Source organism: Mauremys reevesii, linkage group 11 (assembly GCF_016161935.1).
Source record: "Mauremys reevesii isolate NIE-2019 linkage group 11, ASM1616193v1, whole genome shotgun sequence".
Lineage (NCBI taxonomy): Eukaryota > Metazoa > Chordata > Testudines > Geoemydidae > Mauremys > Mauremys reevesii.
In genome coordinates, this window is record NC_052633.1 from 34764522 (window position 1) to 34784534 (window position 20013).

At 40.2% G+C, this 20013-nt stretch overlaps 1 protein-coding gene across 10 annotated transcripts in view; it reads right to left on the reverse strand.

Annotated features, from left to right (window-relative positions):
- Window positions 1–20013, reverse strand: part of OSBPL6 (oxysterol binding protein like 6) — a 182292-nt gene that overhangs the window by 62692 nt on the left and 99587 nt on the right. For all 10 annotated transcript variants that reach the window (XM_039495756.1, XM_039495760.1, XM_039495761.1 and 7 more), the window contains exons 3-9: window positions 13730–13825; window positions 9234–9356; window positions 4832–4885; window positions 3192–3305; window positions 2891–3061; window positions 2197–2329; window positions 624–727 (exon numbers count right to left, since the gene is read on the reverse strand). In XM_039495756.1, coding sequence (XP_039351690.1) covers window positions 624–727; window positions 2197–2329; window positions 2891–3061; window positions 3192–3305; window positions 4832–4885; window positions 9234–9356; window positions 13730–13825 — 795 coding nt within the window. The remainder of the gene's footprint in view (window positions 1–623; window positions 728–2196; window positions 2330–2890; window positions 3062–3191; window positions 3306–4831; window positions 4886–9233; window positions 9357–13729; window positions 13826–20013) is intronic.

Below are 20013 nucleotides of genomic sequence, written 5' to 3' on the forward strand. Positions count from 1 at the left end.
TCACGATTTGGGGCCTGCTGTTGCCCCAACTGAAATCAATGGCAAACTCACTCTGATTGGTGGGAACAGAATCAGTCCTCTCAGCAATTTGTGACTGTCTACATTATTGAGTCAATCATGTAAGGTGCTGAGCACCCTGAACTCCCACTTGTCTGGAGTGCTCAGGCACTGACCGGCATTCAACACTACTCAGGAGGTGCTTGACACCTTCCAGGTTTCAGTCTCCTATCCCATTAAATTTCACCTCTACTTAAACATACCATATACAGCAGCGTAACAGCACTCAGCATACTTTTTTATTTAGTTATATTTTTCGTTCTATTTTTGGCAAAGGACATAGGAGTAAACCCATCTATCTCAAATTAGTAAAAGATCTTATATCAATAAGATGTTTTTCGTGGTGGGTTTTTTGGGAGGGGTGGGTGAGAGGGAGGAAGGGAGGTTGACAATGTGGTGCAATCATTATTAAATTATCCTGTTAATCACAGGAGTACTAAAATTCCAGAACATAAAGTAGTCTGATTTAAAATGCAACATCCTTTGCCATACGTAGGAAATGTTTCAAACCCAAAAGGTATTTAATGACTAGAGCATCTACGAACCAGGTTTTCAAATACATTTACCTGCATGTCTGTGAAGTTCGGTGCTGATTGAGTCCTCTGTAGAATTTCTAAATTTTGAAGAAGCTTACTAAGTTCCACAAGGTTTGATTGGCAGTGTGCAAGATCTAACGCATATAAAAAGGAAAATACATTAAGTACTTTGACGGGGAGACAGTTTTTACTCTGGTATCATAAACCAGCAGAAAGCACAATTGTCTATACTATAGTACTACAAAGAAATCAAGACTGGAATTTGCTCCGTCATGCAGTCCAGACTCTATAATAAGGATTATGTACCAATTGATAACCTCATCTTTCTGCAAAAGGGACAGAGACAGGCACCAGAGGAGGAGGCAATTAGCCCTCAGACCCACTTGTTGGATCTCTACCCTCTTCTTCTGCCACCAGCATAAAGCCACCATCTTCTCTGCCCTAGCAGTTAGTAGGATCACTAGGCACTTCTGCAACTATTACCCCAACCCTGCAAACACGACTGCATGTGCATAAAAGGAAGTATATGTGTAAGGGTTTGAGGCTTATGTTTTCTCACATCACTCCAAATTCTGCTTTCTTTCAGTATCTTCATTTGGTATCAGACATACATTACTCATAGTCTGAGAACCTGTTTCACCATTTGGAAAATGGTCCCTAGTGCCTATTATTTTGCCAATCAACTTTATTTGCCAATGATTTCACTCACTGCATACTTAATTCTGCCAGACATTAGATTCTCTGCTCAGCTAACTTTGCTAGCCATTTGATTCTGTTTAAATAAATAATTTTGGTGGCAAAAAAAAAAAAAGAGAACAAACCATAATAAAACAAGAGTGAATTCCCTGCCTTCTTACCAAATTTTATTATATTTCATATTTTTGGAGATGGAGTGAATGAAACAAGTAAAAAATGGAAGTATGCCATTTATATGTATTTAAAGATGAAGAATCTTAATAAATTTACTCCAGTAGTTTTGATCATTGTAATTTTCAGAAAAACGAGACCAAATTTCAAAGCCTGAGTACATATAAGTTAAGTACCTAAATTCCCATTTAGGCATGTAAGTGGGGGAGGGATAGCTCAGTGGTTTAAGCATTGGCCTGCTAAACCCAGAGTTGTGAGCTCAATCCTTGAGACGGTCATTTAGGGATCTGGGGCAAAAATCTGTCTGGGGATTGGTCCTGCTTTGAGCAGGGGGTTGAACTAGATGACCTCCTGAGGTCCCTTCCAACCCTGATATTCTATGATTCTAAGTAAGTGGCCCAATTTTCAGTAGTGCTGAGCACCTGCTGCTCCCACTGAGGACAATGGAAGCAGGACTGGGCCCTAAAAGGGGAATGGCATTATTTTACCGAAAATAGTTATTCAGATTTTTTTTTAACAATCAAAAATAAAATTTAAAATGTGACATCCAGAAATGTGAAGACAAAGAATATACTCCACCACAATGAACAGTTTTAAATGTTACCAGCTTATTATTTTAATTGCGCCATTTTATATTAACATAAAGAAGTATCTTAACCTTTTTTTTTTTTTACTATTTTTTATAATATATCAACAGTCTCTCTTATAAAGAAAGACATGAAAGAGAATCACTGACCTTCTGCACATCTGTCCATCTCCTCAGAATCCTGCAACCATGCTACTACTTTACTTTGGCCAGTAGTATATGTTGCAGGAAGGCTATTACTACATGGTATGGGGGGTTGCCATGGGAAGCTATTTTGTGGAACCTAAAACAAAACAAGAACATTTAAAATGTTGGTAAGATCCATGCTTTGCTGATCGATCTAATCTTCACACTAACTTTTAAATCAGAAATTAAATTCTATATCTGAATTTAAATGATATATTTGAAACAGACTTTAGAGTCCTTAATAAGTATCTTTTCAGAACAGCACACTGGAATACCAAACAGGTCCCCTTGAAAAAAACAGAACTTCCTGAGCATCAGCTTGAAAAATTGTTTGCTTAGAAGAACATTATGAAACAATAAAGAGCCAAATTAACCCCTGCTGGTTCAGGGTAGTGTAAATTGTTTTAGGGAAGCTTGGCGCTCTAATGGGGTCTCTATAGGAAACCCACTAATGAAGGTTGCAGTAGGGACGTGCTGAACCTTTCAGCTACATACCCACAGATGCTTGCTGGCCAGTGTTGCCTACTTTGGTGATTTTTCCATGGCTGATTACACCAGCTTTACAACCAGAATCCACCAGTGTCCACTAGGGAACCCAGCCCGCTGTAAGTATTACACTAACTTCAAGATGAGTTTCCATATAAGGGATGCTGTATACCTTTCCATCTAACACAGCAACATTAGCAGCTGGTGAAGACTCTGTAGTAGAGGCTGATGGGAATATGTGAAAGCTGGCATCCCTTGGTGATCTTACAATCTCATTCTGACGGTACAATCTGTGGTGGCGCAGTTTTGATACCCATGCATCAAATGAATCCTGGGACTTCACCTAAAAGAAGGGCCACTGTCAATTATCCGTTCATAAAGATATCCTGCTTCCTTCATCCTTTATAGCTATTATTTAAAGCATTTCCCTTGTGAATGAAAAGAGACGAAAATCTTGTTGCAACACTACTCACTTTCAGGTGGTAGATATGCTCTTCTGTATCAAGGTCTATTCTACGAGCTTTCTTTTTAATTGACATAACTGATAAGCCAACATCAATGCTTCCATGTACTTTGCCTTTCTGAATCTGAAATCAGAAGACATGTTAAGAGACTGGTAACATCAAATGCTTTATTGTCTCTCACTGAAATAATACTGATGTAGTTGTTTCCTGTTTAGAGAAGATTTTAATGTAAAACAAGAGAAAACAGTACTAACTCGGTGGCACAGTAGGTTTGTTTTGAGAAAAAGAGGGCCCCTCACTCCAGAGTCTGTTCCAATAAACAGCCTTGATGACTCACACCACAGTGTAACTAAGTTTAGAATGATTCATTTTGATTTTGTACAGAATAGACACCAAATTAAAGAGTTAAAATTATCTCCAGCTGATCAGTCAAGGCCCTTCATTAAATAAACAACTCTTTAATTAATCTATTCTGTACTTTCATAAAAGTCAGGACAGGCAGAGTTCTGCTCTGGGCTAGAGCTCGACTAACAACCTACTTTCTGCCCATGTGTGCATCTCCCAATGGGAAAACAGATGCTCAATCAAAATGTATAGTGAATCTAAGGGCAGAATTTTGTCTGAAAAATTTGGTTAAGTAACAAGAAATGGGGAATCCTCAGTGTATTATATTTGAAAATAGCTATAGAACACAGTCATGAGTAAATGCAGAAAGATTATCAATACAATACATTTGCAGAAGCTTAATAAAACATGGCTACAAGAGTAAGGGGATAATTTCATTATAATGGTCACAGATGTAACCCTAATTTTTTCACCCATCATACTCTAACTGTACATCAGCTACAACAGTAAACCCAAAAATATGGTAAACATATTAGATACCTCTGCTACGGCAAATAACTGATAGAGGGCCAAATCCTGATAGCCTTAATTACATATTTTTTTCATGCCCGTGACTGATTTAAATGGGGACACTTATATGAATTAGGTGAGCTGGATTTGATCATCAGTAGTTTAATAAATCCAGAGGTACCCTATAGCATAGATATAAATGAGCAATGCAGATAACTATGGGCCACATCTTCCTTTCCCATGTAGGGTACTAGGAACTTCTAGTTTGCACTTGCAGAGTTTCCCTGCCACTCTCCCTTTAGGAGAGCGGCTTTAGGCCTGGAAACTCATATATAGTGATGAATTCATTGGAGGTAAGGTTCATCCAAGCAAAAGCCTCTGCAGTGCCTCTTGCAACCACCACCCTGGCTTCTCCATGAGCCATTCTCCAAAGGTGTTCCTGGCCACCAGCTCAACCTGATCTTTTGAGGTAGGTCACTGAGCAAAGTGCGAAGCTATGCAAATTAATGCTGACCCAGTCAACATCAGTTCACCAGGATAGCCCCAGTGAGTCAGTGAAGAGACTATGTCATGAAGAGCAGTGGTCCCTAAGCCCTGCGTCTTCCCCATCCATCTTAAATCCATGCAGAGCACACACAGTGGTCTTCCATGGAAGCAGCACTACCCATTTGGAGCCCATCAGCCATGATCTGCTAGTTTGTGTTCCGTTAAGAATCCATAGTGTGACGAGGTTTAATCACATAGCAGGCCAAGCTTTCAATCAACATTTAAGAATGGCCTTGAGTTTTACTTACATCAATTGGTGACTTTGAATACTTCAACATTCCATTATCCAGGACAAAAAAGCGCTGCAGTAAAAAAATACAGTCCCTTCTTAGTGATCAAATACAATTTTAACTATGTAAAATCACATCTATGAAAGCAAGTTTGTTATCCCATTGCACCTTGCAGTTAGAATCTGGAGCCAGAAAGAAGCCTGTAAATGCAGTACTGAATTGACTGTTGGCTCTCATTTGTTCTGGCAGCAATTATCTTCTAGGCATAACAGACAGGTCTCTCAGGAATTGCCCTGGGAATGCTCGGTAGCCCAAGATAGCTTCCTGCTCTCTGACCAGTCCAGAGAGGTCTATAGGGCTGACACTCCAGCTTACCATTTTAAAAAAGGTGGTCACTGGCTTCTTCAAGCTCTGCATTGCTTTCTTCCCACTCACATTAGTCACATTCCACATTAATGGCTTTTCTAGCTTCCTCATCCAGGAAAAAGGAAACCCAAAGCTATTCCTAGACCAAAAGGTAGAACCACCTAACTCTTATGGTCCTTTGACCTCCACGCTGAGACTCACTACTCCACCACCGCACATCTCTCCCCCATGACGGAGGATGGCCAGAGAACAATATTCTCTACTCTGAGGGTTTGTCTTTACTAGAATAAAAGATGCGTTGTTAGAATGGATTAGCTAACACATTCTGAAACTGTAGCATAGACGAGGCAGTGGGTTTTATCTTAACCAGCTTAGTATGTGTTGAAGGCAGTGTGCTTTCTATTCACTAGACTTTCAAAAGATGTTAACTAATGTGTGCTAACATCACACCTTTGGATCCTAATCTAGTGAATCCCTAACATTTTTAAAAGGGCAAGTTGTATTTTTAACATGCACCTTTTAAAAATACACCTTTTATCTTAGTCTAGGCAAGCCCTCTGAGGAAACTGGAGTAGAGAGGAATGACAAACTTCTTGTGTTGTGATCCTGTTAAATGTAACAACCTGGGCAGGGCCAGTACTTGAATCAGAGACTGCTGTAAGTACCTCATGACAATGCTGCATGAAGTGATGCAAGTGACTCAGGAGGTGACACCAATGTCTCAGCCTGGTATGTGGGGGAACTGTGTTGCTGGAGACATTCATTGGAGGAGATGTACAGTCAAATTATGGCCATTAAAGACCCCTAGGAATTTTTTTGTAAGGGTAGAGATGTCAGTGGCAGGTAATTCTGCCTTTCTACATTTCTCCCACACTTTCCACTAGATAAAAGTATTTTCCTCCCATTTCCTATTCTAAACTGTAGTGCAGTTTTGAATATTGCAGAGGAAACAGCCATGATCATTTCACTCCAAACCATGCTGCATTTGGGTACTGGATAAACTAATATACAAATTATACAAAGGAATCTCTTATGTTACCAAAGCATTTTGAGACCCATCAGGATGAAATATGCTACATACAGCAAATGTAAACTGTTAGTGTATTATTGCTGATGTACCATGTGCTGCAATTACTGTCTTTAGAATTTTTCACTATCTCCCAGCACACTGTATTTTTTACAGAGATGACACATCATGTAGGCATTCTGAAAAACAGTTTAATGAATCCAGTCCTTGAATGCAAGTTGAGGATATCGTATTTGTATGTGATTTGTAAAAATGGGATAAAGACCCAGGGTCAGACTGTGATCCACTTATTCACATCCATAAACAGATATTCACATGAGTAGACCCACCTGAGTCAATGTAACTGATCACTAATACACGCAAGGAGCTGATAATTTGGCCCTTGGAAGGGATACAAGGTTAGACTCCCTTAGATTCGCTTTCTTAGAGCCCCACTGAGAACGCTGCCCCATCAGGGATGTCCTCCAGTGGCAGGCTGCATCACGACTGGTGTTTCTACCTTAGTTTCCCCTTTCTTCTGGAGTCCCCAGTAACTCTATGCAAGCTTTCCAAGTATAAATAGCCCTTTGTAAGGTTAATTGATTACAGAAGTACCACAGTCATAATCCAGAATTCCCCAGCATAGCACAAGCAGTACATTCAAGTTTGTAGGGCTCTCTCTCTCACACTCTCCCACACAAACACACACACCTGCTCCCCCACCCCCAGCTACCTTCCCACCTTCTGCTTTTACCAGCCTGATGTGGCTCCATATCTCAACTAGGAACTCTCACCTGTCTTCAGGGGCACCCACCCTGAAGCTCTCAACCCAGTTCTGCTCTTCATCTGAGCTCCCTCTCTGGGTTCCAAACTCCCAACTCTCCCTCTCTGAACTCTGGGATCTGGATTTTCTCATCTTTGTGCTATCTCCCATTTATAATACCAGGGGGCAGCCCGGCCTGCCTCATTACAGCAAACTAGGTCACAACTAGATTGGAACAGGAGAGCTGAGCCTGATTCCATTTAAGGAGCCAGTTATCCTGTTACAATCCCTTACTAATATACAACGTGGTGTGAAGAAGCCTAAGTTGGTGCATATTGAAGTAGGAGGTGCCTTGCTTTATGCTATACATTCTTACATGTCCCATTAGTTGTTTTTCTTGATAAACTCTTCTCTTCTGGTCCCTCAGTATGAGAGTTACACCAACATAAACGCCCTTACTTTCAGTAGGTCAAATTCAGGATAATGTGTCAGCACTTAAATACTATATTTATAGGAACTATTGGAGGGAAAAAAACCTAAGGTGAACAGGTGTTCAGAATTCAACGGGACAGATGTGTGGAAGCTACATTTTGGTAACCACAAATGAGACTAAGTCAGCGCAATATATAGTGGGTGGGGAGGAGGAGAAAAATATTACTTACACCCACCATTTTAGACTCACCTATGAATACAGTCCACACTGCTTAGCAAAAACATGGTTAATGCTCTTCCAGAAAAAGCTGTGAATAAAAGCAGGCCTTTCTGTTTCTTTCAGCAACATGTATTTTGTACTGGAAAATTACTCTGAGTCAAAGAGAGGCAGGTCAGTCCTTACAGCACACAGCTTGTTGCTCAAACAAAAAGATGGTAATTGTTTTGACATAAATATAGTGACCTAAATCCAGTAACAGCAATTTTTGCAGCTAATAAAATTAAATATGGGCAGCAATGTCTGCAAACTAATTAAAGAAAAGAATGGCTTTTGGGCGGGTGGCCTTGCTGTTGTGCATTCATAGTTCCATCTCACAGCTGAACCCAGTCACCAGCCCAGCAAGCAAAAACACCAGAGGGTGGAGTGGGCAGGCAATCAGTGCAACAAAGAGAAGGAACTAGCAGGAGATTTTTTTTATTATTTGTTTTTTACATCTCAGTAATAAGAGAACAGCCAAATGAAGCATAAGTTACAGTGCAAACAAACTACTCATGGTGAACTCAGAGTAAAAGTTCATTTTAAGTGAAGTAGGATGAAAAACCTGAATTGTTACAATGCACAGTAATGTGCCAACTGCAATGTTAGCAATAGTGAACCCTCTGCTCAAAGCCTATCCCCTCTGTTACAACTGAGTAATTAGACTGGCTCCTGTGGTGGGAGGCCATGGAGTGGAAGCAGCCATGCCTCAGAGCTGCTTACTCCAGCCTAAGGGCTTGTCTTCACTACGGGGGCAAGTCAACCTAAGTTACGCTACTCCAGCTACTTCACTGTGCTATGTCGACAGGATACGCTCTCCCGTCTACTTCCCTTATTCTTCTCGGATTGCTGGAGTACAGGGATCAACCGGAGATCGCTCTGCTGTCGATTTAGTGGGTTTTCACTAGACATGCTATATCGATCCCTGCTGCATCGATTGCAGCAGCGTCAGTCTCCCCGTAGTGAAGACCAGCCCTAAGAGACAGAGTCAACTCCCCAGTCCTAGCACTCCTATGCCCCTTTGGGTCTTGGTTCCTCCCTGCCCAGCATGTGCACACTCCTCATGTGGCCTCCCCAAACCATACCCCACCTGCACAGCAATTCTGTTTCATGTGGGGCCAAACCTGCAGAGGAGGGGGTAGGATTTGCCTCATAATCAAGTTCAATGAAAAGTGAGTTCACTACTATTAAAAGATTTCACTGCAATACAGAAATGCAAATGTCCTTACTCTTACTGTAAAGGTGAGACTAGCCATTCCAGGCAGACATCTATACCAAACTAGTGCCCAAATGCTGCACAGTGTGTGGAATAAGTTTGTCTCTCTTTCCCATGATTGTGCTGCAAATTCAGGGTTAACCTGTGTTAAGCCTTCTTTGGTGCAGGTCAGATGATCACATGATCCTTTCTCAGCCAAGAGGTAACCTTGCAAGAGTGATTTTTATCATCAAAGTCTCATGACCGGTAACTGAACAGTATAGTGTCACATGCCCATCTCAACCAATTTGGATTATTTAACAATGCATGGGCTTAACAAACCAAAGATTTAAACACACACAATTAATTGATATTAACTAGCTCCTCCCAAGAGACATTTACCTTGTGCCAGCCTTTTAAAGGCCATTTTCTTTTCTTCATTATGAAACCTTCATGTTTGTCTGGTTTCTGGACATTAGTCTGGCCTATTTTCAGCCCCTCTATGATTTCCCAGCTGTCAGGTTCCTGGTGGAAAAGTATAAAAATAATATTTTAAATGTATAATATATATATATGATGCAAAACTGTTCATATTACATGACCCACAGTTTCAAGTGCTCAGAACACAAAACTGCTCAGCACCCATTTAGACACCAAAATAAGCGGGCAGATTTTCAGAAGTAGGAACTACTGGGTTCTGAGCACTTTTGGAAATCTGGCCCTTATTTACCTAACTACACTGAAGCTATGCTCTTTTAAAAATCTGGCACTATAAGCAGCCAAAAACTTTGGGTTGCAGATTTATACGTGTGTATGGCAGGACTGTGTGTTAAGAGAAAAAATGGCATTTCATACTTATTAATTGTATATTAATCAGGTAAAGTCTGGCAGGGGTAAGCATACAGTGGGCACACACCAACTCATTTGTAAGCAGAAGGGGAAATACAAGATGACAGCTGGCTGTCCCAACTCTGACCATCTATTAAAACTGTAGACATTGTTCCACACACCCTCCCTAGCAGGAAATGTAGAAGGGCTTAGCAGATATGGTGAAGGAGTCAGGGGCACAGTCTTCATGTTAGAATATTTATACTTCCTGACTCACCAGTGGTCTCTACTAACAACCTGGTATTATTCCTTCTCTTAGAAACCATGGATTGTGTGAAGAGCTGTACAAGGCACTCTCATAGCCAAATTATGGGTACATATTAACACTATGCTTGCAGAGAATAGATCAAACCAGTGATCCATCCAGTCCACTATCCTCCCTCCGACAATGGCCAAGGCCAAAAGTCTCCAGAAGAAGGAACAAGAAACTCCAAAAGTGGGCAAATTATAAAATAACTTGACCATAGAGGACATTCTTCCTAACCCCTGTCAGTTAGTGGCCTGAAGCATGAGAATTTACATCCCTTCCAAATTTTATGATTTTTAAAAATCCTCTCTACTGTAACTGTGAATGGGCTCTGTTTTTTATAGAAACGTTTAATCATTTTTTGAATCGTACTAAGTGCTTGACCTCAGTGGTATCTTGTGGTACAGAGTTCCGCAGGCTAATTGTGCTTTAGGAAAATGTATTTCCTTTTACAGTTTCTGCTATTCGGCTTCATTGCATTATAAGAAATTTAAACAGTAGTGTCCAATTTACTTTCTCCATATGATTGGCTATTCTGTATAACTCCATTACATCCCCTATAATTCGTGTTCCTATGTGAGAGCTCTTTAGTCCACTTTCTCCACACTTAGCAGCCATCAGGAATTACAATTTATATGACTCAAGCCAAAATTATGGCTTAATATTTTGAAGGGGAAGACAGCAACGAAAGTATAAGGTGCCTATGCAAAACAGTTTTGCCCTTATTTATACCCCTTTGCTGCCTCTCTGGTCAACAAAAGTCTGCTGTAGTTTAAAAAGCTACTTGTGCCTGCATAATAATGTGCTCACCAATACTATTTCTCATAGCTCCACACCAGTGTTTCTCAACTGGTATGTCGTAACCTCTGTGGGGGACACAAAAGGCAATTGGGGGGGTTGTGAAACACTGAAAAATGTATTACAACTTAAAGCAAAGAAAACCCCACTCTCATCCTCCCCCTCCCATCCCACCCCTGCACACCCTCAACCTTCAAGGTTGAGTATTCAGTCTACCTCTTGAAACACACACAAAAAATTATATTAGATAAGCTGATTTTTACCACAGATGCTTACTTTCATAGTAACCATAAGGGGATCACAAATTTTTTTTATTTGAGAAAGGGGTCACTAGAAATATCTGTCTAAACAATAAAGTAATAACTACATCAAATGCCCATGCAAGTGCATAGACAATGTAGTGTTGTCTCCAGAAGCCATAACTCGCATTTTCCCAGTGTTCTCTTTTCTTGCCCGTAAGTATCATGATTTTGAAGAGCACCAGGTTTATTTTGACTTCACCTTATTTTAAGATGATTATACCTTTCTCCCTGGTGTAGAAGAGCTTATTACATGTGCAAAAGGTCTTCCCTAATAAGAAATACTAACACTTGAGGGGGGGAATTTAAACTAATTAGCCCCATGAGGTAAGTACAGAATCTCTCTATATATCTTTATGTCTACTGATCCCCACCTCATTGATTCTCCTTTACAAGCTTAGCTGCAGGGAAAAGTCTTTGATCTGCAAGGTGGCACTGGCATTAAATACTTTTCAGTAAGAACTCATACATATATTAATTTAAACAAATGGTCAGAGACTGGCAAATAAAAAGGGTCAGTGCAGTGCAGCTATCTGCTTTGTGCTTCACCAACATCATAATCTGATCCTAAAGCCATCTTGACTCAGTGAGAGTCACGCCAGTGTACGTGTGATTCTCCAATGATGTATAGTCAGCATAAGGATTCTTTCATCACTCCCCCTTTCTGCTGCCAGAAGAGCAAGACAAAGGGGCCTGGGCTGATCAAAAGGTGATATGGAGAAAATGGGAAATGACTGCCTAGGAAAGAGTACCGTGGAAAGGGATCTGAGGGTCATATTGGACCACATGCTAAATATGAGTCAACAGTGTAACACTGTTGCAAAAAAAAAAAAAAAAGCGACCACCATGGGATGTATTAGCAGGAGTGTTGTAAGCAAGACACGAGAAGTAATTCTTCCATTCTACTCTGCCCTGATTAGGCCTCAGCTGGAGCATTGTGTCCAGTTCTGGGCGCCACATTTCAGGAAAGATGTGGACAAATTGGAGAAAGTTCAGAGAAGAGCAACAAAAATGATTAAAGGTCCAGAAAACATAATCTATGAAGGAAGATTGAAAAAATTGGGTTTGTTTAGTCTGGAAAAGAGAAGACTGAGAGGAGATATGATAACAGTTTTCAAGTACATAAAAGGTTGTTACAAGGAGGAGGGAGAAAAATTGTCCTTGTTAACCTCTGAGGATAGGACAAGAAGCAGTGGTCTTAAATTGCAGCTAACTTCCTAACTGTCAGGATGGTTAAGCACTGGAATAAATTGCCTAGGGAGATTGTGGAATCTCCATCCTTGGAGATTTTTAAGAGCAGGTTAGACAAACACCTGTCAGGGATGGTCTAGATAATACTTAGTCCTGTCATGAGTGCAGGGGCCTGGACTAGATGACCTCTCAAGGTGCCTTCAAGTCCTATGATTCTATAATATGGCTGGGACACTTTATCTAACATTGATTCCCAGCTGCATTTTTGGTCCCCTGAGAGTGTCACCATAAGTTACATAATGGACCAGCCCGGCACAGAGCAGCAGCAGGATACAAGGAATGCACAGGTGAGCTTTATGCAAATAGCTGCATATGATAAAAAAAATATTTTTAAAAAACCTAGGAAATTCCATTTTAAAATTAAAAAAACATTAAGATTGGAAAGTGAAGCATTCCAAAGTCAGGAAATGGCAAAGATAATATTGCCTGGGCAACCTTAACTCTTGTCCTGTGTGCAGATGACCTTTAAGAACATTGTCACATCACTAGTCTCCACTACACCCCTGCCTTTTCAGTACAGTTTAAAAAAATAGCTGTTTTGTATGGAATTAATATGTATTGTTTGTTAAGAGGAGAATTTGTGCCAGGTACTTTACATAATAACATAACGGAAGATATGGTTCCAACCATAAGAATCTTAAAATCACTGAACTTTGTGCAGACAGATCTCTGCATCTGCATGGACCCTGTTGACTTCCAGGAAGCTCAAGATTCAGGCCTAAATGGATGAAACTCAAGATGCACTGGGAGACCCCACCTCTCAGTTTTTCCCTTTTACCCACATAAACATTCTCAGTACCCCTGTGCTTTGCCAACTACCCATCCAGATGAGAAGTTCTGGATACGGCTCTTTCCAGAATCCAACAACACTGCTCCAAAGTCAACCAGAGAGGTCTGTGGCAAATCAACCCAAATAAGGTTCCCTTCCCTGGGACTGAGTGTGCTGTCTCCACAGCTATCTTAGTCCCTGCTGCCCTGGAAAATGTGGATTCAGAATGAGTCTCTTAACCCCTGCATGTTATGGCATTAATCTACTGCCAGACTACAAGCTTCCTTATACTTAAAGCAACTCTTCCCCAAATTGCCTATGTATCTCTCTTTCACCCCATTGAAAGAGAGATCTAGGCATCCTGTATTTTCATTAATAACATGCTTCTTCTAGGTGCTTCAGGACATTATACTGATTCAAATCTTTCATTTTAATAGTGTGAACCCTATTAAAAACTTTCTTGCCTGGCATTTAAAAGTATGCTTTACTCTAGTCTCATTTGGGGAACCAGAAGCTGTAGGACTTGAACTGCATCATACTTGACAGCCCACCCACAAAAGCTGCCACAACAAAGTTACTAGTTAAAACATTTATTTAAAAAACATGCAAAGCAGGCACACAGAGATCATCCCATTCCCACACTGACCTTAGACAGAGAGACAGACTCAGTTTCGAGCAACTGCTTGCTTACAGATGGGTCTGCACTTCCAAAAGAAATATTTCGCTCTAATACATGAGCACTCTAAAATAAGAATAAAGAAAACATATTGCTCGGTCACAGAACATGTCTGTTGAAAAAACACATTACATTATGAACAATGGAGGATTACACAGTTTACAGTAAACATATGGCACAGTGCCCTGACTGGCTAAATAAGTACCAAATGCTTGCATGCATAACAGCAAAACATGATTTTTCTGTCTTTCTGAGTAATCCATTTCTGTATTTCTGTGCATGTTTTTTTTCTTTCAGTGTAACCATGCAGTTTTCTCTGAAATGCTCTCAAGAAGGAATTAAATATTACTGATTTCTAAACGAGATGCAGTTTTATCCAGCAATGACTAGAAAATGGTGAAGTGCCAGGGGAGGAAAGATGATGTCTCAGCTGGCTCTCATTTATAGAGACTTCAAAGTGGAATACATGTTCTTGACTACATATATTGCATTTTACAACCAATGGATGAGAAAATTAAGCTGGAAACTTTTACTAGTATGTTTAGCACTTCAGTAACACTCCACACCTCTAAGGCTCTGTATACATGTGAACTATCTGGTCCTCACAACAACCTTGTGGGTAAGTGTTATCACCCCTACAAAACAAAACAAATGTCACAAATATCACATTTTGCCCAAAGTTTTTGAAAAGCAAAACGTTTAGCAATTCTGTCAAACTTTTTTCTATTTTCCAGCAAAGATTAAAGCCTATATTTGCAGGTAAAAAGCACGTTTTTTCCCTCGCAGGCTAGGGGAGAAAAGCCAATTTTTGCCTGCAGCAAATGTGTTTAGACTTGTGATTTGTTCCAGGGTGGGATTTTACCATTTCTGGCAATATAAATTGGTAGGAGTAATACCAGAACATGACAGTACTGACTCTTTTGCATAAAATGTTCTATTCTTGTTTCTACCATGTATAAGTAGTCACCTCTCATTTACATGTGAAAAAACTACTACTACAAGGGAATGCTGCAAGAGGGGAAACCGTCTAGGAAAGATTGCTTCCAAACTAAAACAAGAGTTACATTTTGTTCTGTTAAATTTGTTTACACCCATTGAAGGTTCAGATTCCATGGACATAAATGAGGACAAAAGCTGTCAGGGAATAGAAAAATACATACAGCAAGATCAAACAAACATAATTAGAAGCTTTAGTATAATGCAATTTTTATTCACAAAACCTTGTGTTCACAATGATCACAACCAAAAAAAAAAGTACACACAGATGTTCATATAAACCCACACAAAACCCTTCCTCCAAAACATCTCTGAATATGTAATGTATTAAATAAATGACTTTTTAAAAAAGTAATATCCAAAAATAGGAGAAAGAGTATGTATTGGGGTAGGACCATCTTTGGTCATAAGAGTACAGAAAGGAGGTAGGAGTCTCTGTAGTTTCTTTGGAAACCTTAAAGAAAAGAGATCATATTTTCAGGTATATCCTGTTTATCTTAGTCTTCAGTCCTATTGTGAACACCATAAGAAAAGTCTCCTAGTTCCTCTTCCAGCTGAACAATACCAGTACCTTTAGCAACTCCATTTGCACTCACATTTATTGTCATATTTTTATTGACAGGCTGGCCTGACATCTTTTAGATCCCTGGCCCTCTTCCCTCACCAACAGATGTGGGAGCAGCCTTGCCTTTTATGGTAGGGTTGCAGACTATCTACAATTGCAACACAGCAGAAGAGAGAAGTATGTGGTGAAATCTTTGTATCTGCTTTCCCCCAACACATGTGAAACTAAGATTGGATTCACTGAAAAACTGGCATAACTTTGAACTGTGGAAACACCAGTGAAAACTAGTATAAGGAAAATTACATTGTAAATAGGGTAACCAGTTGTCCCAATTTTATAGGGACAGTCCTGATATTCAGGACTTTTTCTTATATATGCGCCTATTACCCTCCACCCCATGTCCCGATTTTTCACATTTGCTATCTGGTCACCCTAATTGTAAAGGTACCTTTTAATTAATTTAAAACTTCTCTGTCTCCAGCCCACTAATTTATTAATTTACTTTAAATAACAGATCATTAGAAACTTGGAAATTAAATCCAATCCGTCTCCATCATTTTTACATTTCTCTCACATGCACACAGCGACTTGTTATTGTACGAGAGCTGGGTCACAGCATGAATTTTTATTTATTTTGGGGGGCACTGAAGCCTTATGTACTAGAGAAATAAACAAAAGAATTATATGGTTTGTACAAACCATTACAAAAAAACCATTCTGCATCTTACTAAACTTGATAAAATCCACTTAAAAACTATTAAAAAAACAAGAAATTCACTTGAATTAAAGGATGGTCATTTGACTCTTTTCTGGTTTGTTCACATCCATTACACATGAGATGGGTGACTTGGCTCCTCTTGTTCTTCAGCAGTTGGTGTGGCAAAGGAGAATGTTTTCAGAACTCTAATGATTAAGTCACTTCTCCTTAAACAGAGACCACTTCGTTCTGGAGATGCCATACTTATCTATAGCACAATAGTCCCGTCCAACTCCCATTAAAGTAAAAGGAAGGACTCCTCACTTCTGTGGGAATTTGATCAGGCCCAAAGACAGTACATTATGTTCAAAAGAACACTGGTTTAGAACTGCCATTATACAGCATTGCTGTCTTATATAGCCTGGCATTCAGTTTATAGAGAAATAGATTCAGATTTGGTATATTTCTGATCAGTGGTTATGAAGTTTAGCTTAAACTACCCACTATGCTATACCAAATTCTTGCATACTGTGTTACTAGAAGCACAACACTGTTCTTTATATATAATTTAAGAAATGTTTCTTGTATGCCAAATTCCTATCTAGAAATTTATCCATCCCCCAGCATCACAGGATCCCTGCGCCTCACAAAAAAATACTGAATGTCTTCTTATAATACCCCTTTGACATTAATGACTACCCTTCCCAATTTCCAAATAGGAAACTGAGTCCCCAAAAGATGAAGTGACTTGCCCATGGTCACGCAGGGAGTCTGTGGCAATTAAACATAAGTCAGATTTCTTAAGTCCCAGTCTAAGTCTTAAGCACAAGATCACCTTTCCCCTTTTCACAGTGTCACCTTAAGTCCCAGTCTAAGTCTTAAGCACAAGATCACCTTTCCCCTTTTCACAGTGTGGGTCACATCTTGATAGAGAGATTGTCTCATGGACCTCCACTCTTGTCTTTTACGATTGTATAGACCATCCTTCCGTCCACTCAGAATAGCACAGACTACCTCCATTCCCACTTGCAATCACAAAACATCCCCGTGGCAATTAATCACATGAAAAAAATAATAGTTAATGTATTTTCATCTGCTCTTAATGTCATTTAGCAGCTAGAAATGAGGAAGAGATGCAGCATCATGTGACCAGCCACCTCTCTGGGGACCACCAGCAAGAACTCTGCAGATGGGAAACTTCTGCTTTACGACATATAGTCCAATCCCAGTGCTCCAACTGAGCTACCAATCTGGGACAAACATTTGTGCATTGTACTTGCAGTGCTGGTTCAATGAAAAATCCCACATCACGTGTTGAGTAACCTCGTGCTCACAGGTTAGCACTTTAGAGTTAAAACTCCAGTAAAGAACCCTGATGAAAAATCTGAAATTGTTGAGATTCTGTACACTTATAAATGACGTCAGATTTAAAACAATCAACCAAAAAACATGGGTCCAATCATTTAAGGAGGTAGCAACTGTCTTTCTTGACTATAATAATCAAGATGATTTTCCTACTTTCTTAACTGCCAGTTTTGTTTGGCAGGAAAGAATCCTTCCATTTTGAGATGGAACGTTGCCCACCACAGATGTTCAGAAGGGCTCATTTGGAACAGCAAATGTAGTAGGATGTTGCATAACTGTAATTTCATTTTTGTACAATATTTAGAATGGAGAAACCCAGCAGAACTCTGGCTGCCAGATTTCCAGCAACACTTTCCATGATGTGTTTTTCATTCAAATGATTCTTTTGCAGCCTTCATCTTTATAGATCCACTTGGGTTGAGTAGCATGTGTATTAGCCAGTAGCACTCTAATGAAGACTAATTTATTTGATTAATTTGTTTGGAAACAAGAAAATTGACAATTTTCAAACAAAATTACCTTCTTTAGATTATTTCAGAACCTGTCCTGTACATCTCTTCTTTATGGTTATTTTCTGTCATGACTATTATACCCTGACACAAAACAATTACCTCTACTTTCCAGTGTGTTGCTGGGATAAAGTCCGTGGGGCCATTATTTAGTATGGAATGCTTTTCATTAAGGGAAAACATGTTTGTGTGTTATGCTTCCTCAAAATTACAGCTAGAAATTATGTAGATTGTCTGACGTTCTGAAAGATAGATATATTTGACAAGAGTACTTTTTTTACTTTTATTTATTTGCTATCACTCTTGCCCTAAATGTTGTTGTTAAATTTTGGGTTTAAATATTAAAAAAAGACAGACAGAGGAATAGACAGCAACAATAAACTAAAAAGTAAGGTGAAGAATGAGGAAGGAAGGGGCCAAACAAGACAAGGGATCAACACAGTTATCGGAATTTGAACCAACAGCATTCATACAACCAAAAAAAAAAAAGTAATCTGTGTTTGTGGGAGCATCAGTTTGCTTGGGGCCCTCATCCCCACCTTATCCTGAGGCTGTGAGAAGAATTAATCTCTCCATCATTCAGTCTTGGACTTCCTCTCACACCACAGAACTTCTCTTAGTTAACTTGAAGTCCTAGGGTGAAATCCTGGCCCTGTAAAAGTCAGACGCAAGATGGGGGCCAAGATTTTACCCCTGGAGTTTAATTGAGCTCTTTCTGCAATGCCCATTCCAAACCCTTCACCCTAAATGCAATCCCTCCCTCCACTTTATCCTGGGAAGCTGGGAAAGAGTGAGACTATCACAATTTACCTCATCTGTGATCACAAAGGGGGCTCAAAATACTCTGTTCCATTGCACACACAACCTCCAGCTAAACGAGACCCAACCCACTCCTTCCCCATGACTGCACCTCCCCTCCCTCAAAATTCCCAAGTGCAGCAACGGGAAGGTGAGCCCATGACAAGCACAGTCCCTAAGGAGGATGAGGGCTAGTGAAGAGTCTATCCTTATATTTAGGGCCCTACCAAATGAAAAATGCATCAACCACCATGAAATCTGCTCTCCCACCCCCCATGAGATCTGGTCTTTTGTGTGCTTTTACCCTGTACTATACAGATCTCATGGGGAGAGCAGCGTTTCTCAAACTGTGGATCCTGACCCAAAAGGGAGTTGCGGGGGGGCACAAGATTGTTGTAGGTGGGGTCACAGTATTGCCACCCTTACTTCTGTGCTGACTTCAGAGCTGGGCAGCTGGAGAGTGGCAGCTGTTGGCCAGGCGCCCAGCTCTCAAGGCAGCGCCACCACCAGCAGCAGCGCAGCAGTAAGGGCGGCAATACCATACCCTGCCATCCTTACTTCTGCACTGCTGCTGGCGGCGGCTCTGCCTTCAGAGCTAGGCTCCTGGCCAGCAGCTGCTGCTGCTCTGCAGCTGCTCAGTGCCGCAACCCCCCCTACAATAACCTTGCAACCCCCCCACCAACTCCTTTTGGGGTCAGAACTCCTACAATTACACCACCATGACATTTCAGATTTAAAGAGCTGAAATCGTTAAATTTACTATTTTTAAAAATCCTATGACCATGAAATTGACCAAAATGGACCGTGCATTTGGTAGGGCCCTACTTATGTTGCTTCTTCACTACCTTTAGGCAGCGAAAAGCTGCTTATCTGCTCTGGAGAATACGGCTGGAAAAACGTATTTTACATGGTCCCTTTAATCTAGTAAAACTTTGTTTCTGTGTTGGTGTTCAATGCTCTGAGAATCTCCTCACCATCAAAGTGAATGCCCGCATGTTCTTATGCTGACCTGCTTCAAATCAGAGGGATGAGGGAAATCTCCAACACAATAAAAGTATCGTAACTGGAGATGGCTTAATTAATCTTATTCACGGAAGGCACAGATTTGATTTTCAAAGTGATGTTTCGTGGGCAGAGAGGCAGGAAATGCAGAGTAGAACAAGTCTGGCATTGTGTTTTCTTCCCAGTTTTGCTGCTTAATTATTTTACACAATTAATTCTTTTAATTAAATTTACTTAATTTGGGATGGGAGAGAAAGAGCTCTGCAAAGCAACTACCACTCACACTGCCCTACAGGCTCAGGGATTCTCCATTTAGTTCAGA